Source organism: Anneissia japonica, unplaced genomic scaffold (genome assembly GCF_011630105.1).
Source record: "Anneissia japonica isolate Jap-2015-1 unplaced genomic scaffold, ASM1163010v1 scaffold241_len727266_cov204, whole genome shotgun sequence".
Taxonomy (NCBI): Eukaryota; Metazoa; Echinodermata; class Crinoidea; order Comatulida; family Comatulidae; genus Anneissia; species Anneissia japonica.
In genome coordinates this window covers 509,749-534,479 of record NW_022691770.1, presented here as the reverse complement: position 1 = coordinate 534,479, position 24,731 = coordinate 509,749, and the positions used below count along the sequence as shown (strand labels likewise).

Genomic DNA, 24,731 nt, shown 5'->3' with positions numbered 1-24,731 from the left:
TTATTGTGATTTAATATTTTTTTAATCGTTAATATTCAAGAATAGATGTGTGTGCAATAAATCACTAGCCAGTAAAAATACATTATACTTCTCATGGAAGTATAGATAGACCAAAGTATATAAAAATTATGTGATTTTCTTACAAGTAACAAAATACATAGCAACAATCAAATATTCACAGCAAACCTGTTCAGTGATAACTCCAGAAATTTAACGACAAAGGGTCCGACATGTCCTATGTGGTGTCGCAACCAAGGGTTGACTAGAGTCTTGGTAGGGTCCCGGAATAAAAAGTCCCTGGAAGGTTTCACAGGGAGAGTTTATATAGCCTAGTATGCTCCAAATTGTGCTTTTAGACTCCAATATTAGGGATTGGCAAGCAAAACTATTATTTTATTATTTTTGATCCGACGACCTCATCATGGATTCGGATGACAGGGGGTCGAGGCCTATCTGATGGGAGGACAAATTCCCCTGCCCCTCCCCCCCTGGTGCCACCATTGAACTGGTTGTTTATAATAAAAAAACATGACATGACATCATTCAATTAAATACTATAAATAAATATATTATATCTGTTTATATATTTTAATAATAAACAGGATCCATCTAAACAAGTTTATGATCAGATTTGGTGGTGGATGTGGATCAACATAGTTGATGTGGATTCAAAATGTCTTAAATTGGTCAGAGAGGGTTTAGTGCTGAGCTTTAAGCCTATGTTAGTAAGGTTGTTAATATAATATATTAATACTATATTTATTGTGGTAAAGCAAGATATTTGTAGAACGTTTTACTCATCAGTGATGTGATGAATTTGAGGCTATTGTGTATTGGGCTGGATGGGAAATATCAGGAAAGGGGATAAGGCACCGCAATTGTTAGAAGTGGTAGAATTAAGACGGTGAATTCTCACACAGACCGTTACAATTCCTTGTTCTACCCAGCTGCGGTATGAGATTTCAATCTGAAGTATTTATGATAATTTAATTTTGTATTGTACTGGCAGTCATGAGTTCTGATATTTCTATTCATTTAGACAATAAAGAAATTTGTATCTTGTATCTTGTATTATAATATTACTATATTTGTTACATTGCTGAATATCATTTTTCATATTTTACTGCCTTCTTATTGAATTTTGGTCTACTCTATTTAATTCTTATTATTTATCTATTTGTAGGTCTCAAATTATTTCTTTTTAATCTTTGATTCTGTTGATATTCTATATTACCAAGAAAATATCAACAGTGGTTGACAAAACAGCTTCAGTTACTACCCAATGCTGCATAGCATCTATCTCCAACAAAGCTCATAAAAAGAGTTAAAAAATGTAAATTGTGATAATTGTACTGTTTAAGGAGCACATTAATATTTCTAATGTCCTTTGTGTTTAGCCTTTGCTTCCAGCCGCAGTCTGGTATGGTTAGTTGGAGCTGAATTGGTTTTGGTCATTGAAAATTGAATCTTGTCACCTGGAAAGATAAACAGTAATGAATAAATGAGATGGCAACCAAGGTAATATTTATATTTACTGAAAGATTCTGTCAGATTTAGCATCTCTCTCACAACAGCATGAGAGACATACAGTAGAGTAGTATTTTCTAATGCCACCACTGGAGCTCAAAAATAATTATCGCATATCAACCAATTAAAGAGGGATGGTTTGTTAATTTATGGTAGCTGTGGAGTAGATCTTGGTAATATTTGTACAAAAATATGACCTGAGATAAACTCACCATCAGGAGATGAAAACGAATGGCTGCGATGACGATGCGGTGATGCTGTCACCACGCTCCTACTATCAACAGACTGCAGTTCAAGTGAGGGACTTGCCTAGAAAAACGAATTATTAAAAAAAATCATTCAAATCATATAAATCTAGATATATAGTTTGGTACTAAGTAGAGTTGTGGTTGTTTTTGACAAAACTTATAATAAATGCTTCCCCATAGTTGCATTCCTACAATTTAGCTCTAAAATTTAGCACTGCGCAGTAAGGGACTGGAATTTGTTGCGAGATTAACCATGTTTCAGGCCTGCCAGTGCTGGAGATCTACTTGTTTGTGTCGTTAAACAATTCACTTTGCTCCAAATTGCCCATAATTTTTGGATAGGATGTTAAGTCATTGGTCGTGTGTTCATGATAGCACATGTGTATGAAAAAGAAGGGTAGAGCATTGTCTTTCAGTGTACTGTCCATCATCGCTGCTGCACAGTGGCTGCTGCAGGGCCCAATGGGCCAAAATCCAAATTTCCATGTTGAATTTCAAATTCAAATTTCTCTTTATTGCATTCATATAAAAAAATACATTGAATTTACAATAAGGATCATACATATAGATTTTAGTGGTACAGTATTTATGTATTTAATGCTACATAGCTACATAGATCACTTGTTTTGTTCTAAGAGTGTCAACAATGTTTGATACTGTTTTGTATTTAATGCTTATTGCATCCGTGCACTTGACCATCGACCAGCAGAGTGACCAATAACTTACCACTAATTGTACACGTCCTTGTAAGACATCAGGACTCATTCTAGGAAGGCTGGGTTCACTTGAGGCATGCCTTTCCTTCATGCCTTTTGAGTTCAACTTTGTATCATTTGGAGAATTTACTTGAGAGTGTAGCCACCTAAATAGAAAAAAAAAGTATAATTTCATTGAAAATTTTACATAAAAATTAAGTGGTGCTTATTACAAATTATTGGATTATTAAAACAATGTGCAGTACTGTACATTGGCATATCTGACTTGTTACAACATTAAAATTAATAATTATATGAGAAATTGATTGAATATTGGTGTCTAAATTTTATGTTTAGAGAAAAAATGTTGTCATGCTTATAAATAGGATGTACTATACTCACTCAAATGTTCTTTGATTCTTTTCTTCAATTTGTTTACGAGATGTTTGCTCCTTTTCTTCAGCCCGAACTTGGAAGAATAAAAAAATAATATTGTAAACACTGCAAAAATGTTCACCTGAAGAAGTATACTATGTAAACAAAAATTCTACTTGTATTCACAGCAAAAATTTTGTTTGACAATATTTAAATGACATCCAATAGCAGGTAGTCTTGTCAATTACAGGGTTGAATTAATACAACGGAACTTAATGCTGTCAAATCTATAAATCCTTCTTAGACAAACATCTGTAATTTGTCCATATATGGGCATAATGAAATATTTTTGTGGATATAGAGTACTACAGTGTTACGTCACGATACCACGTGATACTGCTCCGTTGCTATCGTTGCAAAAAGCGTTCAACCCGACAACATTTTCTTCACTGACAAACCATTGATCCCAATTTCAAACGTAATTATTAAGATGCGAGCTTTTGTGTTTTTAGTACATTTTGATGGTAAAATATTGGATTTTAAAATGCCTATTCCAGAAAGCCTATGAAGTCATTCAGGCACAATGAACGGTAACCTACATCTGTTGACGACAGAGAGCACCACCTGGCGTCGTGACGACACGACTGTGGTACTCTATGTTGTCTCAATTAGGATTTGAACTAGTAGCAATTGAGGGATGAGGTGAGGATGAGAGACTCTTCAATTATATACTATCCAGAAATCTCACCTTGGAAATACTCCTTACGCTGGATCCCTTTCTTTGATACCTGAATGGGCTGCTGCCGTGAAGTATCTTGTAATTTTTTCATCATCTTCAACCTCTGCATTGGGTCTTAAAGAACAAATACAAATGCTCAAACACTTTATTAAGATTTCATAACAAATCCTAATGTTTGCAGAATTTGAAACCATAAAACAAAACCAAGTTTTGAACTCTAGTAAGGCAACACTTTGATTCCAGTTGAATAAATAAAAAAATGGACTGGGCCCCTGTAAATGTAGTATAAGAGCTTGATTGTTTTAAGAGTGGCACTGTAGGTTGGTGGTTAAGAAGTTTGCCTTCAAATGCAAATGTCCTGGGTTCAAATCCTGAGACACCACAATACTTTCTAGAGATTAGAGATCATCTTGACAGGACATCTGCAGTTCTTTTAATATATTTGCTTACCATTTATTTTCTTTTTTCCTCTCATTTTCTGAGCTCTTTTCATCATCAAAGCAGCTGTATTTCCATCTCTAAAGCCCCTAAAATGATTGAATTTCATAGTAGGACATTATGAGTATGTTTAGAAAAGGTAAATATTAAAAGTAAACAACATAATGATTTGCATTCAATCATTCAAGCAATCAATCAATCAATCAATCAATCAATAAAATGAATTTATACAATTGTCTCCTAAAATAATTTCACTCACCATTCTTCTGAGATTTGCTCCTGCTTTTCGCTTCTGGTTGTTTTCAATGTGTTGCCACTTAAACTTGATAATGGGGGAAGGGGAGGCTTCCCCATGAGTGTATTCCTAGGTGTGTCTTTGGTCATCTCTGTATCTGTTTCCCTAGGTGTGTTTGTATGATCTACGACTAAAATATCTGCAGTAGATGTGTTGTACTGTTGTGGTGAATTGATGTTCCTCCAAGCATGACGTACGGTCCTACTAGGTGGTCGATCTTTACTTGGTGGACTTGGATGGTATTGAGAGGGTAAAACGGGATGGCTCTGAGGTAGGCGAGGCTCATCTGATGGCCTCCAGTCACTCTGTATCAAAGAAAAAAAACAAGTAGAAAGGAAAAACCCTTGAACACAATATTTTACTTCATACCTATTTATACCATGTTTTATTTATTACTTTAATAACCTATAGTATAAAATCAAACAATACAGTTGATGGAACTGACCTCTACGTAATCAAATGATGAAAGGTCAATCTCATGATCAAAGAAATCTTCATCATCTTCCAACCCCTGCACTGCTTGCTGTCGAGCATTCCTCATGAAATGTCTTGTCTTGTTACCACGCCACCAAGCCTGCAAGAAAAACATTTATTGAGAGCATCACGCCAATTGGAACACATGGATATACTCACTGCATAAAGATGTTCGAATTTTGCTGATTTTCTGGATTGGATATATTTAAAAAAAGAGGGGCTTGAAAAAAAAAAAAGGATTTGGTTCTGTTTTTCAGTAAATGAAGATTCACCTGTATTGTGGTAGCAGCAGACATGTGCCTTGCATTATTGTAAACTCCTGTCTGTTTTCCAATTGATGCCCTCATGTTTTTTACTTTTTTCCTAGCCAGGTAGCCTCTGCAGCAGGCCTGTATAGTAACAGCTGCAAGCCACTGCTTGGTGTGGTCATGTATGTCTCTTCTGATACAGTAACCACGCCAATGAGCTTGGATCAAAGTGGCAGCTTGGTCTGTGTGCCTAAACAGTAATGGAACAATTGTTACATCTCCATGCAAACCTTCAAACCATTTTTATCATCACCAAAACCGACACTACATACACTATAGGAACCTCCTCACACTCTGTCTGCCCTTCAACTCAGTCTTATGTCAGTCATTTCTCTGTGCCTCAGTTTCCCTTTGGAATGACTTGCCAAACAAAATTCGACAAGCAACTAACATCAACACATTTAAACAACTAATCAAAACACATCTCTTGAATTTATATTTTGCTTAACACCGAATTTTAATTTCTAATGTAAAGCGCATTGAGGCTTTTAGCAAAATGCACGAAGTCAAGATTGAACTAGTATTATTATTATTATTATTATGACCATTATTATTTTCCTACCTTTTCCCTTGTGTTTGTTGTACCAAAGCTTTAGTAGTGATCACCCCAGTCCTTCTGTCACTTTTCTCAACCTTCACATTTCTCATCTCTGCTGATTTAAGGGTGATGTTTGATGGGTTGATCACATTGTTAGCTGGCACCTGGCTAGTTGTTACCTGGTTAGCTGGCACCTGGCTAGCTGCCACCTGGTTAGGTGTCACCTGGCTGTCTACCACTTGTGTAGGTTCAATGATGGTTGTGTCACCATATTCATGCATATAGCGATGCTCCTTCATCATCTTCTCCATTTGTTCCAGGTGGGTCTGCTCAAGGTCTGCGAGCTTCACCAAATCACCTTGGTTTTTCAATAGCCTGTAAATATAAAATAGCTCATGAATGTTCATAGTATTCAAAACAAGTATACAATGCAAAAGTGCTTGGATGAGGTAGTGGTATAGGGACGGAGCACAATGAAGTGCAAGCCAGCATTAAAGTGGCATTCTAATTCTAACACTTTCCTAAATCTCTGTCCTCACTATCAAATTTGCTTTCATGAAAACTTTTGTACGCCAATATATAGTCATGATGTGCCTATATATGGTCATGATGTGCCTATATATGGTCATGATGTGATGCAATGTCATCACGACAATGTATAAATCTTTAGTAATCATGTCTGCAAGAATACAAACAAAATACTCACTCAAAATCCTTTTTCCATTTGCCAGTAAGAATTTCCTGGGCCTTTCTCTGTGACTCGCAAGATGCCTCAAACTGAGAAACACAATCCTTTATCAAACCATCCCTCTCAATCTTCTCTGAATCTAAATACTGTAGCGATGGCAGCAGTGACAAAACATATGATCTGAAAGTATAAATAAAATGAATGTATATGTTTTCCACAGCTGATGGAGGTGTTGGCTCAAATGCAGATTAAGGCCAATATGTATTCTCTTATACTGTAGTATTGCTATTATCAATGGGGGACTTCTTGAGGGGAAGGATACTAGCACTTACTTGTAAGATGATTCTTCATTTACTGCATTTCCTTCAATGTGTAAATGATCCAATTTCTTTAAGATCTCCAAACCAGATAGTTTTTCTATTTCTGCAAAGAATACGAATTTGATACTGTTTACCTGGCACTGCTGGGGTCAGTTAGGACAAAAATACTTGACAAAAAGCTGAATAATCTGTTTTACCACTGCCATTAAGAAATTAGGTCTTATCCGAAAGGATAACCACTTGGTAGCACTTATATTCTTGAGGGATCTGGTACATTTGGTTCATTATATTTTATTGTTACTATTTAATATTTATTTAAACACCTGAGTACCTGAGATGAAGTTGTGCCTGATATCCAGAGTGCGGAGGAAAGGTAAGCCATGCAGGGATGGCGCTATTTCCTCTAAGCTATTGTCTGATAGGTTAAGATGCTGTAGAGATGGCAGCCAACAGTCCACCAAGGCATCCATTTGGTTTACACTATTATTGCACATATTAATTTCCTGAAGTAAAACATGATTCTGAAGAGGTGGAATCTATAACAGAAAAAAATAAAGACTAATTGCCAATAACTTTACTGAGAACTGTCTAAAAATGAGTAGAACAAAGAAGAGGAAAATGACAAATAATTGCAAAGTATATAACGGGTTGATGTGGAATCTGTATTCTGTCTGAATTTGTAATCATGTAGAACAACAGCACAGTTTTAATGACAACTGGTGACTACTACTACTACTACTACTTTGTGTATTGAATAACAAAGCTGCTCTGTGTCTGTTAAATACACGGTAAAACCCACCATCTTTGGCTGTAATCAGTGGCGGCTCTAGGATATATTTTCTGGGGGGGCTAAGTTGTCCGACAGGGGGACTTGAGCTCGTAGGCTCGAGCAGGAGGAAGGGGTTGAGAGAAGGGTTCCCCCTCCCAAATGAGATTTTGTTAAAGAATATCAACCTCTGGATGGCCGAAAATGGCAATCTCAGACTGTGACAGACATGTGTTGGCTTGGTGTGGACCTATTTTTATATGTTTTATGGTCTGACTGCCCAACGAGCTCTGTCCGGCAGGAGGGCTTGACCTGTCCGGTGGGGGGCTTAAGCCTCCCTGCCCCCGCTGGCACCGCCACTGGGTGTAATATAACATCATCATGCACATATTTGAGCATATTACACAAATTTATCACATACAGTGTGATAGAAGGGACTTTTACGCTGTTTGTACCATGTACAACAACGGCTATATGCATTATGTTAAAAAAAAGTAGCACATTTTTTTAAAAAACATGAGACTATCTCCCCAATTCATCATTAAGGATGGCCTGATTCAGGTTCTGAGAACCAGTAAAAAATTTCTAGTTTCTAAACTTATACCATAGGTTACTTTTACTTTATTATAAACAACTATAATATAAGAGCTGACAAGGCAACATGTTGCATGCTGAACACACCCACATCATGGAGCTTTAAGACAAAATCGGCAATTTGAATAACACGCTGTTGGTAGTACTAACCTGTGATAGGTTATTGCTGGCGAGATTCAGTTTTTGAAGCAGACAACAATTCTCTAAGCCATCGACTTGTGACAGGTGGTTATTGCTGAGGTCAAGATGTTGAAGCAGTGCTAATGACCTCAGGCCTTGTGATGTCATCAACTGGTTATGACTCATGTTTAACACTTGCATGTTGGAGAATGAGGCAACACACCCTAAATTAAATAAAATCCATCATAGTGTTTTGAGATACAGATTTTTAGTTAGTTTACCAAACATAAATAAATACATACCTAAATACTGTACTGCACCAATATTTTCAAATGCAATAGTTGGTGGTTAACATGCTTGCCTTCCAATCTCAGGATACGAAGTCTTAGGATGTTTTTCAATCCCAGGGCCAGGGTTCTGACTTAATCACTGCAAGCCAGCAGCATTATTCATCTACTTCCATAAATTCCATAAGTTATATAATGAGATGACAGCTCAAAAAAATCAAGCAAAAAAACCCATTTTTTTTTGTCTGAATAATAAGTGTTGGAAGAATATTACAATAAAGATTGAGTGGCACTATACTGTTAACTTCAATACTCACCTAATTTTGCAATCTTATTATGTGATGCATCTAGTCTCCGTAATTCAGAGCACCCTTCTAATCCATGGACTACTGTAAGGTTATTGCAGCTGAGGTTGAGACTAGCTAGATTCTTCCTATCCTTGCAATTGATGTACTCAATTTTATTATTCTAGAATTAAGAAAACCAAACATCTACAACAAGCATAATAAACATGCATTTAAGTAAATAATAGTCAATTAGGAGATAGGTTGTTTTGTTATAGCCATATTGTCACCTAGATTAAAGTATGTATTCACTACCATTTACTTTTTACCAAACACTTTTTCCTATCCACTACCATTTACATTTTACCAAACACTTTTTCCTATCCATTTAAAGACTTTCAAAAGTTAAAACCTGGGTCTATAATAATGTAGCTTGATATTTTTTGTTAATAACTATCAAATTATATATAACCTAATCTAAGTGGAGGCATGTTCATAATAGCAGTATCACATAGGTGTTAATTATTCTTCAAACACATACGTTACCTCAACATCGATGTACTTCACATTCGGTAGGTTTTCCAGACCTTCAAGTGCTACAAGATTACAGTTACGAATCTCCATAGCAATCAGGTCATGACATTGATCCAAAGAGGTCAGACTACAACCAGGAAGGTCACTTAGTCTCACAGTTGTTACCTAGGTAATTAGAGAAGAAAAAGTATGAATATAACATTTGCAACTGCTACCATCATTCAGTATTAACTTTTTGAACTTCTATTAATTCAGCCTATCAGAAATGTAAAATTTAAACTTTTCATGGTTGGCTTGTTGTAATGATGATAATCATTTTAATTATAATGAAATGATAAAAATATTTAAATCATAATAGAAAAGTAATGTAAACAACAACAACAACATTAACAAGAATAATAACAATGTTAATAATATTTTAACAGATACTTCAACAATATAATTATTAGTGTTTAGAATGATCTTACAGAACATCACACACAATAGCATTACTATGTTTTATAATAAATGAAACTTATATGGCACACTTGACACAACCAATCACCTGAGCTAATGATGTCTGCAGAGGAGATGCAGACAGCAGTAGTTCTTTTGTCAGAGGCTGCAGTTTTTTTGCTGATGTCGGCCGCCTCTTCTGACGATGAACTATCTTCTGATCAGCTACCTTTACCTGACCTTGGATTTTACTGATTAAAAGTAATATTAACAAATTGTAATCAAATAGTAAATCAATATCTAAGTTTTTCAGTTGGTACATTACTTCATTTTGGTTGCACTTTCAAATTTAGCTTCAAGTTATGTCTGGGGCAGATGCAGATGGTGTGATCACACTACCCTAAATTGTATTAAGAAAAATAATTCTTGTATTGTATTGCTGATATGAACATCGGCCTAGTACCGGTATTTTTAAGATAAGAGAGTGCAATTTCCAGGCACCTAGAGGTTCATATTCTCAAAATTTTCTCTCCTCAGCCCCAATCATGGTGGGGCTGAGCTGGTGTCAACTCTCACACACCCCCACACCACAAAATCTTGCATCTGCCCCAGTATGTATTATATTTGTATTGTATTGTAGTAAGTTTGTTCAAAGCGAGATACAGTTTTATGAGAGAACATTTCATTGAATGAGATCTCTCATATGATAAAACTGACACTTTTACATAACAATGAAAGCACATCTCTTTGTAGTTTACAACCATACAGATGTTATACAGCTTAGCTTTATGAGATTTTAAAATATTTATATTGTACCAATAAATGCTGTGTAAACAATTCAATGCAGACAAAACAAATAAATTAAGAATGGCATTAAAAAACATACCTAAAAGGGATGCAATCTTGCATCCACTTTAGTCTTTTTGCTTCTAAGATCTCTGGCAGGGGTGGCAAAAATGTAAAACCAGGTACAACTTTGACTGCAGCCTCATTTACCGAAGCATCAGACTTGGGGGTATTTACTTCAAAGAGATTTTTATGCGACTTATCTGAATTGTCTGTACAAGAAGGTGCTCCTTGAACGGCACTGGGGAGTTCATCTTGTGAAGAAGCATTATCTGGCTTTTTGTTTTCTGGCTCCTGATGAACTTCTTTGGTTAAATCTTTGTTGATAAAATTCTGCATAAGAGTTTCTATGCATTTATCAGCAGAATTGCTATCCTTGATTATGGAAGCTTCTTCTAAAGGACAATTACTTTTATTCTTTTCTTTTTTGACTTGTTCATCAGACAGCTCAATTTTACTGCCTATTTCTTGGTTCATAACTGATTGCATTTCGACTTCTGCCTTCTCTTCCTTTACTTTTTCTTTCATTAATTTCTTTTCTTGTTCTATTTTTTCTTTCTCAGCTTGGATTTTTGCAAGGATTTCTTTTTCTTTTCTTTCTAGATCCATTCTTTCTCGTTCCTCTTCTTCTCGTTTTAGTTTTTCCTTTTCCATTCGCTCTTTTTCAAGCTGTTCTTCCTGTAGTCTTTCTTGCTCTTCTTTTTCCAGTCTCTTTCTTTCCTTCTCCTTTCTTTCTTCCTCTTCTTTCTTTAGTTGTTCTTCCTTTCTTATTCTAATATCACAATGAAAAGGTTATAAGATCTTGTTAAAATCTGTATACTTAGTTGAATCAGTCGTGGTAATAATAATAATTATATTTTAAACATTAACTTATATTATTTCAATTTTCAATTTCAACTTTTGGAAAAACATACTATTATAAATTTTTATACAATTACATTACGTAACATATAAAATAACTGCAACTGATCAGTTTATAATTTTCAAAGAGCATTTTATCATAATGTTATCCTTCATAACTTTTCAAAATGGCATACAAAGACAGGAATATTTTAGTTACCTTTCTTCCTCCTGTTTGCGTTTCTTTTCCATGATTTCTTTCTTTTTTCTTTGTTCTTCCTTCCTTCGATTGGCAAGAATCTCGCATTGTCTTTCTTGTTCTCTTTTCTCTTTCAAATCCTCTCGCATTTTTTGCAAACGTTTAAGGTATGGTTTTCTAGTTCTGATAGGAATAATAAAAAAATTAATAAAAAAAATGTCATTCAAAGAAAAACAGAATTGAAAGTATGTTGACAACATAGTAATCAAATTTTAGCATGTTATTTGAAGCAGATTCCATTTAAAAATTGTTGGCATTATATGATGGGATGGTTCAAAGGAGTGGAATGGATTAAATTAGTGACTAGCTAATTGGAGATCCAACATTCTTCTACCAACACTTCTATGCAAAGAAATTCTGATTTACTGTATATGAAATGCATCATCTGTTGCAGTTGAATATAGAAACACATCTTCAACCAAAGTCATTCAAGTCAGACATTCCAGTCAGTCTGGGAGGATTATCCTACCTGTATGACCTAAACACTGACTGGATAAGGGTAGCTGCTTCCTTTTCCTGCTGTTCTTTCTTGGCTTCTCGGAGATGACGTTCTTCATCAAAGACTTTTTTTTCCTCCTCTACTTTTTGGGAAAATTCCTGTATCTCTTGTTCATATTGCTGTAGAGAGACTTCAAATTCTTTGTTCTCTTTATGTAGTTCTTCCTCTATCCTCTCCTGATGCACCTGCAGGTAACATACATTAATTTGAATTAAACACAATTCATTCAAATTAATCATTATGTTTACCACCAAGCTACAATCATATTAATTCAGTGTAATAAACATTTAGGTCAAAACCATCTGTAATTAATTTTTCTCAACACAATTTTTTCAACATTTATTAAGAATTAGCATATACCTGTGCTCTGCACGTTGTTGAATGAGTGGGGAAAGGTGGCGATGTATATTGTTGAATATTATGGGAAGTTGAGGAGGCAATCGTTGTGAGTGTTATGGTTAGCATGTTATTATTTTTCTAAAGGACGTTGTTGTAGACAATGTTTCGAGTGTCTGCTGAATTAGTCCTTGTGTTGTGAGGAATTATTATGCAGTTTGATGAAGGGTGAACAGTTTTAATATAGATAAGTGAGTAGCACATAACATTAATATGCATTTTAATTTCAAAAATTTTGTGGCAAAACATGTTTTTTTTACCTGATTTCTAAAACATACCATTTATTGCTGTTTTTGAGGAATATAAGACTACAATAATATATTCAGTATACAATGGGTACTCCGTGGTGTGGTGGCGTACATGCTGGTCAAATATTTTATTGACGTGAGGCATGCGGGGTGATGTAATGAAGCTGTGAGACAGACTGTGGCTTTTACGGCCTGACGCGATATTTCTTAAACCCAGAGGGGATTTATTAATGTGACGTATGTGACTTGCTAAACATGGCGAAATAGGTACTTGTTTTTGACTGCTTTTTTGCGTTGTTATCCAACACCCAGCCTTGAAAAGTAGCGGAATGTCGTCATGACATATAAAAACCCCAATGTATGAGATATGAGCACATTCCTGCCAGCGGTTTCAGAGGAGATAGCTGAAGTTACGCGATGGCAATTAGCAGAATTAATGTATAGATTGTTTAAAAACAATTTTTTTTAAATAAAAAGGAGAAAACTTACTTTTCTTGTTTGAACCATTTCACGTTGTTCCTTCTCGTAAGTCTCCTTCATCTGTTGCCTAACCTCTTCCTTTTCCTTTTCTTTGCGAGCGTCAGTCCGCAGCTGCATTTCATGTTCCTTCTGTGCCACCATGTTTCTGGCTCGGTGTTTCTCTTCAAGTTCCCTTATCTGCTTCTGAGCTGCCTGTTCCAAGATGTCAGCATCATGTATTAATGCTAATTTACCATTCTCTGAAAATAATATCAGCATTGTAAAGTATAATTGGCTGTGATGACACACCTGGACAAACATCAATTCTTACCTATGAAAAATATTGTCTAGTAATTTGCTATTTGTACTAATTTAGGGCAATCAGTCACAAATGTGCCATTTCTCATGTGCTAACATGTTTATTTACCATTCTCTGAAAATAATATCAGCATTGTAAAGTATTATTGGCTGTGATGACAAACCTGGACAAACATCAATTCTTACTTATATGAAAAATAATGACAAGTAGTTTGCTATTTGTACTAATTTAGAGCAATCAGTCACAAATGTGCCATTTCTCATGTGCTAACATGTTTATTGCATCTGTTGTCAAGCCTTCACTAATAAACATTGTTTTGTTAAAACATTTGGGAAATACTATGGCACAATGTCAAATTTTAAAGTGAATTGAATATTTTTGTTATATAATATACGTTGGTGAAATAAAGGCAAGTAGTAGAAATGAAAATAAATGCTATGAATAGCTTGCCACCAGAGGCCAAGGCCATAAAATCACATTTTCACTTCAAACTTGCTCTTATGAATCATCTTTACACTTACATGCTAATGTTTTGTAGAAAGACTACACTTGAAACAAGCCCCTTGGGTGTAAAGAATTATCTTTTGCTTTCTCAGTTGTGAACATAATACAACATTTTCATAATAGTTACTTACTATCTGAATATTTTAGATCTGTGAATTTTGAGTGCGGTATTGTATTAGTTATTACAATTTTCTTTGAAAGAAATAAATATTACAAACAGTGATTATGGTGATTGTCTTAACCAGTAATGACAGGTCAACCAAAACTACTGCTAAGTTGTTTACTAAACTCAACATTATATACAGTATATAATGTAAGTTTTCAACAAAAAATAATCATTAACAATTAAGAATAGACATATGTTTTACCTTCTGTAATTTCATAGCTGTCTGTATGTTGCTGTTCATGGTAAGATTCACCCTCCCCTTGCTTTTGGTTAGTGGTTCTACTATTCTGTGCATCTGCAGAGTCTTCATTTTCAAGTTCAATTATAACCTTTAACAACAATAAATATCCACAAATATATTTATAATACAATTAATTATATAATACAATATACAATAAGGCAAAAAAAAAAAAAAAATTATTGTGCTGGCCACGTTTTGGGAAAATCCAAAAAAATGGGTAGGTCTGTAGGAAAACCTTATTTGCTCATAAAAAATATTGTTTGTTGTCAAAAAAAAAAAAAACTAAAATGCTGACCCCTTAATTTCATAAATTTGGGTCGGTCGGGTGTGGCCAACACAATATTTTTTTTTTTTTGGCCTAATACAGTTCCTTTGTGTAGGCCCTTAGGCATGTGACATGCTTTTGTCAAACAAGATTGATAGTCTGGAAAGGGCTTTATATTAGCTGGTAATCAATTTAAGTGATTTCATAGTAAAACGTCAGCAAAAACTTAATTGCTTTGATCTGTGTCTAGTTGAAAGTAGGTGATTTATTTTTTTTTTTTAATGCTTTTTAGAGAATTTTCTAGATTTATTCCAGACAGTATAACTTTAAAAATATGTATTCATTGATCGTATGGGTGGAAGGGATCAAAAAAATTCAAAGCAAAATTTATTCATTAAAAATGAAATTTGGAAAATGAATAATAATTGAGATTATGAAAAGGGAATGGGATATCAAAAATGACACTGGTTGGGTATGTAATGGCAATGGGATAAAGGATGGCTATAGAAAGGGTATGTGTTTTTTTTTTGGCCTAATATTAACAAGAATAATCTTCAGAAGAATATTAACAATAATAATCATCAGTAAACATACTTGACATACTTGATAAAGGTACTGCAAATGTACCGAAAGCTACTGAAAGGAAATAAGCCATTGACTCTGAAAGGTAACTTTTTCTATTACAATAATATTAGCAATAGCAATATCAACAATGATAATAATAGTAAAAGTAATAATAAACATTATTTAAATTTTGAATATATTACAGTATTAACTATATATATTATTATTAAACAATAATAATATAGATCATAAAACTTAACAATGATATAGCAACCACATTTTCAATCAATATTGCCAAAACATTGATAGAAAACTATGAAAAACAGTAAAACATGACCATCCAATTATTTAATAAACATTGAAAAAATGCCAGCACCTGGTTCCTTGCCTTTGATGTTTCCATTATTTTATTTTAGGCGAGACTTTTTTATTCCTTGTCTCGCATACTTATTTTTTTAAAGGTTATCGGAGGAGGGCAGAATAAAAATAAAAATAAAATTTGTTTTTCTTACTCAGCATATAGTTTTGCCAAAAACATCCAGACGGAGGAGAAAATAAAAATACAATTTTATTGATTAATGTAAAATAGAATGGTTAAATGCTTCAAATTTTAAATAATTAAAATAAAGAAAAACTTTTATTTTTTTCTGAAATTTCCACTTTCTTGTGGCGGCGGTGCGTGCTAATTGTCCAAAAATAAAATTTTATTTTTATTCAAAATCATCAATATTTGCAGTTGGCGGGTTTGCTAAACAAGGTATGAAAAGAGTCTCGCCTTATGGACCACGAATCTATTTGAAAATAAATCCTTAATGATTTCAAGTCATTATGTTCAAATGTAAAAATTTGTTACATACCCGGTCACGGAGTTCTTCTGGGTCCTCGCCAAGAATAAATGCAAGTTCATTCAATTCTTTTGAATTGTAATAAAAATCTTCGTTGTTTGCTAAAGTAGGATTTTTAAAATGAAAACCAGAACATATCAAACATGATAGCCTTAAAATCTTCAAAGATATGTTTATACCATAATGAATAGAGATAGTATAGCTGATGAGGCTACAAATGAAGACGTATTGAGTTATGTAGAGAAAAGAGAGCAATGATATCAGTTATTAGAAAAAATGGATTGAGAGAATTTATTGAAAGATGTTATAGAGGGATGAATGGGCAGGAAAAGATCAACAGAAACCAACAGGATGTGAGGAGCCGTGACAAAATGTGTCTTGTGGTATGCTAAGTCAATTTGAGATATTCAAGAAAATATATATGAAATGATGATTTTGACAAGGGTTTCAATGTTCCTGATATATTTAATATGTATTTTTCACAATAACAAATGTTCTGAATTGATTTAAATTAGTTGAAAGTGTTTTTGAGGCACATTTTGTAAAGCTCTTATCCAGAATTGATAGGAAAATCAACATAAAATGTATTAGTTATCTATCTTTAGTGGCGATTTTCTCTAAAGTATGCTTTCAAACGTCTGAATTTTCAAATGATTTTACTCTGGTTTTATTTAAGTGAGAAACCTGATTTCAAGACCAAAATAAAGCCTATGAAGTCATCTATCTAAATATATCAAAACTCATTTTTTATTTTTTGTACCACAAGTCTCATTTTGTCATGACAACTCACAAATTATCTCAAGGATATGAGGCCTTATCCTAAAATGAAAAGAAGAGCTATAGCTGCAGCACCATAGTGTAATTTGCTTTCCCATAAATGTAAGAAAATTAAAAAATTATATATATATTAAATATATAATAAAAATAAAAAAGAAATTAAATTGTTTGAAAAATGTTAATATATTAATTAATGAATTTACCTGGTATAATTTTTAGGACTTGATCACACTCAGCCAGTTCCTTGACAAAACCTTCAGTCCTACTCTGAACACGAAGCAAGTAGGCAGACACAGTGTCTGGAATATCATCTTCCAAATCCTCAATCTGGGAAGTTACAAATGAAAAAGTAGATTAAAAAATCATATTTAAAAAATGATGGTAAATCAATCCATAGATGTTAATCAGACTAATGAGGTTTATTAGGTTAATAAAAACGGATGTATATTCCAATAACAAGATTCAATTTCGATGAAAATGATGAATGACTGATAATTTATAAATACAAATTATGTAAGAAAATGCAATTAAATTAAATAAAAAATAAAATTTAGAAATATAAAACATTTATTGAATTATAATAGTTACATCATCTTTGACTGGCTGTTCCTCATCATGTTCAAGGTCATTTACATCAAGAGCATCTAGCTGTCGTTGGATTTCATCGTCAATCCAATCTTCTTCATCTCCCAAAGGATTCTGTCTGCCTTTCATACTCATTACTCATATACACAGCAAGGCTTCACAAAACCCACTTAATGCATGTCTACAAAAAAGAAGGAAATATTGTCACACCTTCAAAATATGAATTGTCGGTATTTGGTTTACTGATCTAATGATCCAAAAAAAGAAAACAAGCGATATTTTTATGGGAGGCCAGGGAAGGTGAAATATAAATAGAAGGTGAAATATAAATAGTACCTCTAAATAATGATTAAAACAAACAATTAATAATAAAAATAAATTAAAATTCAACAATTTATGATGATATTTAGTAGTATTGAATAACTTGAGCTTGTACAGCAACAAAAGAAAAAAAAATCATTAAACAGACTTTTAATATAAAAAAATAAAGCATTTTAATGGACAATCTTGGTAAATCTTTAGTGTCTGAACTGTTTATTTGTTTTATTAAATTTCCACACATGAAATATATTATCATAAACATACAGATGAAATAAAAAATAATTCTTTCTGCTAAGTATGCTACAATTATGGTAAAATTCAACTACTATGATAAGTAGATTTTAAAAAATGCTGGTGCATACTTCTATTGGATAAAGTAAAATAATACTATACAATATAATTTTAATAATAATAATGGGTACTGGTACAAAATATTTTAAATGGTACCTATAACAGATAAAATATGCATTGTGGATGGGGTTCATAATAAGTTCACTGAACTTATTTTAAAGAGCCTATCTCTTATGTCCATTGTGAATTTTTTTATTTGAAAACATCAATCTATCATTTTCATTTTTTATCATAATTACTGTACCTTGTAAAGATGAAACTGTAATCTTAACTCGTAGCACTTTGTCTTAATATAGTTGACTCTTGGAGCTGTCAATATGGATGCTCATTTAAAAAGGATCAAATACATTGTCAACTAGACTTGCCACAAGTCTCTTTTTTTTTAAAAATTATTTTTCTCATTCTGGACAGCGCCACCAACGAGAAAGTTAATTTAGAGATAGACGGAATAAGCGACTTGTAAAACACTGAAGTCAGGCACCAGGATGCCAAAAGAATGACGTAATCTTATATTCCGTATTTGGATAAATGGGCGGACCGAAATAAACAATTTCAACCAATCAAATGTTCATATTTTTGGAGCCACGAAACTGAGTCACTCGCAGCTCGCTTCGACTAGTTAGGCATGACTAAATTTAAATAGTCCTCCCTAATAAAACGGGCCTAAAATATTTAGAATAGACCCTAGTAAGACTAATTTTGGCAATGGCAAAAAGAATTAAGCCTAGACGGCATACCATACAAATACAACAAAACTTTAACTTTCCAGGAGGATGGCTCAGGCCTCGTCTGAGTAGTAGGCCTAGCCTAGACTCTAGTAGAGGCTTGGCGTATTTTTAAGTTCTAACTTACAGAGGCCTACCTTTATAACAATATTCTACTCTAAAGGCCTAATCTGTGTAGCAGCTAGCGGTGAGCAAGTTTCCTACTAGTATAGCCTACGGTTATCAGTCCATGTCGTTCTCAGCAGGCCAGAACTATATACTAACTGTTTTTATTCAAGTATAGGTAGCCAAAAGGGAGCTGGTTAGCTTGTTCTAGTCGAGACATCCGCATCTTCCATTTTGGAAAATTTACCAAGATTGATTAATATGCATGAAGTTAGCCAATCACGTGATTTACAAAATCAGTCATGCATACGATATCCCACATCAAATTTGATGTGGGAAATTGCACGCATGAATCGTTTGCCCAGGCCCTAATTCGAAAAAAAAGAAATCGAGTATGGGACGCCTATTAAATAAGGTATGGCGCGCACTAAGTGCAATAAAGAGTAAGTAACCTAAAATTAGGGCCTGGAACCCAGGCTAATTGTCAACTTCCACAGAGACTCCTTAATACATGACCAATCAATTTAAATGGACTGTTGTTTGTCAATGTCATCATATGGCATATATGTCATAAAGTTGGCCCTACTCTATCAAACACTGATAATACACTATGAATACTGTATTCTTTTGTAAGTAGTGCATTAAGACACCAAAACTGATGTTTCAATATTGGTTAGGGTCAAGCCAGATTCACCAATCAACAATTCGGACATATGTAAGAACAAGGTTGTCGGAAAAATATCCACTCCCATTAAAATTAAAAATCATATTATTAATTAATAACTTGAACAAGATCCCTATTTTTCTATATTACTAATACACTCTATTAGAGAAGTAGTAGTAGTAAGTAGTAGTAGTACAGGCTAACTTTCTTTGGGTAGATGACATGATATGATGAGCCAAAATACATTGGTCATGTAGCCTTAATATACAACGACCCGAAAAATTTATAAATTTTTCAGATGACCTTTGACCCACAATTCTGAAAATAGAATTAAAACTATCCCTCACCCCTCACCCCGTGACTATTGACGAATTTCATTGGCTATTACGCTTGACGTCTTCCTCTTGCAACAAAAACTAGCATCATCTCACAATTCTCTTGAAATCATATTATGGTTAATATTTTTTTAGATAATCATTAGCTAAAAGTATATTTTAATACTTTAAGTATCATTTAGTTAACTTTTTGAACTCATATTTATTTTATTTACATGAAAAATATTGCCGTTTATATGCAGCCCTTTCATTAAGATCGTTATGGTTTACCTTGTGTACACGATAGCCGATCAACAGCTGATTGTCGGTTTTGCGGTGCCAAAAAAAAATATTGCTACGCCTCGTATTACATTCATATTTGGCAAATAAACTCTTAGATATATAAACTAATCTTTGTTATCAAAAAATTGAACTTTATTACTCGCAATTCTCTGGAAAAAACGACGAATTTTAATGAAATTTTCAAAAGTTGATAACTTCGATAAAAGTTGACCGATTTCGGAAATAATCAAAATGATGTACTACTTTGATAGTCTCTATCTTAGCCACCACCACTGCAGTGCTGGCACTCCACTGCGCAGTACTCGGCTAGGCTAGGCCTACCCAGCAGCTAGGCCTAGCCTACTAGTACTCTAGGCTAGTGCAGTAGCTAGGCCTAGTAGTAGTAGTAGCCTGGCTAGAAGTACGGTAGGCCTAGCCAAGCCACCCTCTAGTAGAAATCTTACATTGATCAATCCTATGTACTACAGACAATAAAATATTCTTACTATCGACTAACAGACGGCTTTATTGAATACAAAACTGTATTCTTTTGTCCGTTTCCACTGTAAACATCCCTATCGAAACCAATCGAAACCGTTCGCTTGTTGTGTGGCGAGAATTAACACTCAACCCGATCCAAACTCCTTAGAGTGACGGCGCTGTTTTTATCGTTCCCTGACTCACTCAAATTTTGACATCATATTTGTGCATTGCTTCGAATGTCGTGCATGCAGTTAACATAATAATAATTAGGCTTTATATTCTTATAACTGCAGGCCTATTGCAATTTTAACTCTTTTATATCAATAAGCGTTCAGATGAGATGAAAGTGTTTTATGGTGCTTCGGATACGGCACCGACTACGAGACCTAATTATGATGTTTTGTAAATTAATTATTTACACTGTACAGTACTTACAGTATATTTTTAATACTGAGCACCCAAGTTAAAAACTATAGAATCATATTAATTTCTTTTGTCCTATTTTAAGTTGAAAAGTGAATAAAAGTACATTATGAAATGATTATCTATCCCAAATATTAGCTCTAAGGGGGGGCCTACAGTACATCCTCATTTCCCATATATATACAGGTGATACTGAATTAATCAAATTGATAACAAAAGTAAGTATAACATGTCCTTTTTGAATGTGTGCAGCCTATTACCAAACACAATACAGAACTTTTACGGATTAATCCCATAGAACTGCCAAGCTTCTTATGGGAAGGGCACCCACAAATAAACCTTATGATAACTGACAGAGGCAACACTCCCACCCCTACCCCCACCCCCTTCACAGCATTAACAATAATGACAATAGAAATAGTAGCAATAAATTAGTAATAGGCAATGGCAATAGCAATAAATTTAACAATAATGGCATATTTCAATTAACATTTTTCTTTTAGTCTTGAGTTATCAGTATAATAATACATTTAATTGGAACTTAATCCTGTCCTTGGGCAAGGCAATAGCATCAATAGTAAAATAGATATAGCAATAGCAATAATAATAGCAATAGCATTAGTAATAGTGATGATAGCAACAGCAATAACAATTATAAGATAATTATCATCATCATTACCACTTTCATTACCATTGTCATTACCATTACCATTCTCATTATCATTGGCATTATAATTATCATTACTTTTAATATTGTATTAAAAATACTGTAGAGTGTTAATAAGTAAAGTGATTATATTTATATAAGAAAAACGGTATTAATGATAAAGCTAGCATCAAAAAAATTCAGATATTTTTACAATAACAAATCGTATTATTATTTTTGAGTACTTAATTGCCATCATTACAATTAAACTGGGGATATTTTATTTGTTTAGAACTAGGTTTGTGTTGCCCGCCCTCACAAACCATTAGTTTCAGATATGATAATGAGTTTGGTTTATGAATTAACAAGCGCGTAATGCGCGATGTAAAGTGATCGAAGCTGCTACACATCAGGAAGATAGACGAATGGAATTTAATAATAACAACAAAACCTCTTTCATTTGATGGTATTTATTATGATATAATTGAGATATCTTGATCCAATTTGGAAATATGTCTAACGGAGATATGCAATACGTGGGACCATATAAACTGGAGAAAACTCTAGGCAAGGGTCAAACAGGTGAGGCTTCTGCTTTTTTTCATCACGACATCGTCTTTTTGAATGAAGGATCAGAACAAGTCGGACGTCGACTCGTACCATTGTAATGCTCCTCCACTACATCTATTATTAGCCTAGGTAGTTTGTAATGATACCATGAATAATATATCCTCACTACATTAATACATTAGATTGGACGATATTACATTTACCAACTACAAATTATGTTATGGTCTCAGTTTTACAATCGTTTCGATTTCGACTGATATTAATATATGTGAATAAAATTATCATGTTTTTGTTGTTGATTGTCATCCTCCTTCTTAACCAGCAGGATACCTAGGCTAGGCCAGGTCAAGCCAGAAATGAGGGTGTTTGTAATGTGATACAAAATAGATTACAGCTATGTGTGTAAGATCAGTGTTGTATCTAGTAGTGGTCTTGAAATTGGTGGGTGAGATTGGCTGATTTTGTCATTAATGGAATGGTAGCCTAAAATTTGTTATTCTTGTTGCTGAGTATGTTCATGACATTGGTAGATAATTACCTCAAATACAATATTTTGAATAGTCCTAATTTCAATTAATGTCATTCAAATTGCAATTGCTCATTAGTGTACAGTAGATGGATAAATGAAAAACAGGGAAGATGTCAGTCAATGGGTTGGGACAGAAGTTCAGAGAGTCTGTGAAAGCTCTGTCCCAATTACCAAATTTTCTTTGTCAACTGTTGTATTACAGTATATGCCCATATTTAGTCATGATGTGCCTATATGGTCATGATGTGCCTATATGGTCATGATGTGATGTCATCATGACCATATTTTTGTCACATGTTCTTGTCATGGAGGTATTATTGAGAAGGAGATCACTCGGCAACAGATCCCTATGCGACAAACCTATGTGTTCCCCGCCTTTGGATCGCGCGCGGGCGTATTACCCTATAATTCACATTTTTTCGTTAGCAACAACTTGGCAACGACATGCATTTATACGCTTCCAGCAGAGCAGTTAGTACAATAAAGCGTTTGATTATAACACATTAAATATCTTTATAAGGAACAATGTTCCCCTGATTAGATTTTTTTCGGACTTTTAGTATGTTATTATTTGTATATTTCAGGAACGGATTCCATAAAATATTTATGTTTTCTGTGTTCATTATAATTCTGTCTAAAGATTGACTGGTTCGACTATAAAGCTAGGTCAGCGTAAAACTGAAAAATACTCAGATTTTGGATTGATTTTTCGAATAGTTAACCCTTGTTAACCCTAAAATGACTTAGTTTATTATAATCCTCAATCATTTATTAATTAATATCTGTTAAAATTAGAATTAGCGAATTTTGGCCAATTTATGAAAATTGAAGTTGAAATATACTATGCGTTTAAAGGTCATGTAAATGTTCCATTAAATTTGAAACTTTTTTTGGTGGAAAATATTAATGTGTTTGATATTTTATGAGAGATAAATGTATTACTATTAGCTTCAAAATGGAAACGATTGTGCAGCCATAGTGATTGACTGTATGTAGTGCGCATCGAGAAAAGAAGGTGCTCTCCATTTTGCCATCTTCAATTTTTTTGGTAAACTACATGCCTGCTGAAAATTTGATGGTGGGGAACGCATCGGACTTCAAAGGCATCGTGCAAACGTTCTTCACGCGCTGCGGCAGATTAGATCTTAGTTCATTTGCATAGCGCTGCGTGCGCGTAGCTTTTTCGAGTGATCTCCTCAATAATACCTCCATTTTTTTGTCACATAAAATTTGATAGTCTCAACAGGACTTAACATTTGTTATTGTAAATGTTAGAGGATTGTTAGTATGGAAACTATCAAGATTGTAACACACATTCAGTAATTAATAATCTTATCAACATAGTGCGTATATTTGTTATCTTGCAAAAAATGTTAATTGGTGTGTATTTCATTTTCTTCTTTTTGATGGCCATAAATGATGATGGTTATTATTTTATACCATCTGTTGATTTTATTTATGAATATTTCTGAAAAACCTTAAACAAATAATATAAAATTATTATACTAAGAAATTTATTTTAATAGATAATGATGATAGATTTTTCACTGACTGTTTACCATTCCCAAAGACTGTATACTGACGAATAGTATCAGAGTACTGTAGCAGAAAATGCAAGCACTCTTAGGCGAGACCTTTTTCATACCTTGTTTAGCAGACCTTGCCTCCTGCCAATAATGATGATTTGGAATAAAAATAAAATTTTATTTTTGGCGCATATTTAGCACACCCACTGCCACAGAAATTTCATTAAAAAATACTAGTTTTTCTTTATTTTTATTACACCTGTAGCTGCCTTGAAATCTCAAAAAATATGATATATATTTCTTCCTAATCATTA

At 33.7% G+C, this 24,731-nt stretch overlaps 2 protein-coding genes across 2 annotated transcripts in view; one reads left to right on the top strand and one right to left on the bottom strand.

Annotated features, from left to right (window-relative positions):
* Positions 1-20,882, bottom strand: LOC117100116 (leucine-rich repeat and IQ domain-containing protein 1-like). The gene is made up of 26 exons (XM_033239691.1): positions 20,747-20,882; positions 17,482-17,659; positions 17,097-17,220; positions 16,129-16,217; positions 14,404-14,530; positions 13,243-13,472; positions 12,080-12,294; positions 11,572-11,733; positions 10,552-11,283; positions 9,775-9,916; positions 9,243-9,395; positions 8,730-8,880; positions 8,156-8,349; positions 6,977-7,181; positions 6,658-6,748; positions 6,344-6,505; positions 5,662-6,012; positions 5,064-5,289; positions 4,763-4,891; positions 4,282-4,622; positions 4,035-4,111; positions 3,594-3,698; positions 2,873-2,939; positions 2,502-2,637; positions 1,740-1,836; positions 1-1,475 (listed from the first exon to the last, which is right to left on the bottom strand). The coding sequence occupies exons 2-26, from the start codon at positions 17,611-17,613 to the stop codon at positions 1,378-1,380; spliced, it is 4,536 nt and encodes a 1,511-aa protein (XP_033095582.1). The 5' UTR covers positions 17,614-17,659; positions 20,747-20,882; the 3' UTR covers positions 1-1,377.
* Positions 20,883-22,139: 1,257 nt separating this feature from the next.
* Positions 22,140-24,731, top strand: part of LOC117100125 (serine/threonine-protein kinase BRSK2-like) — a 40,851-nt gene continuing 38,259 nt past the window's right edge. The window contains exon 1 of the mRNA XM_033239708.1: positions 22,140-22,374. Within this exon, the coding sequence (XP_033095599.1) occupies positions 22,305-22,374 (70 nt within the window). The 5' untranslated portion in view covers positions 22,140-22,304. The remainder of the gene's footprint in view (positions 22,375-24,731) is intronic.

Coding starts and splice junctions, on each gene's coding strand:
- LOC117100116 (XM_033239691.1), bottom strand. CDS start 17,613: ATGAGTATGAAAGGCAGACAGAATCCTTTGGGAGATGAAGAAGATTGG. Junction 8,350..8,729: donor TAATAAGATTGCAAAATTAG/GTGAGTATTGAA, acceptor TATTTAATTTAG/GGTGTGTTGCCTCATTCTCC. Junction 4,112..4,281: donor GAGCAAATCTCAGAAGAATG/GTGAGTGAAATT, acceptor CAATCATTTTAG/GGGCTTTAGAGATGGAAATA.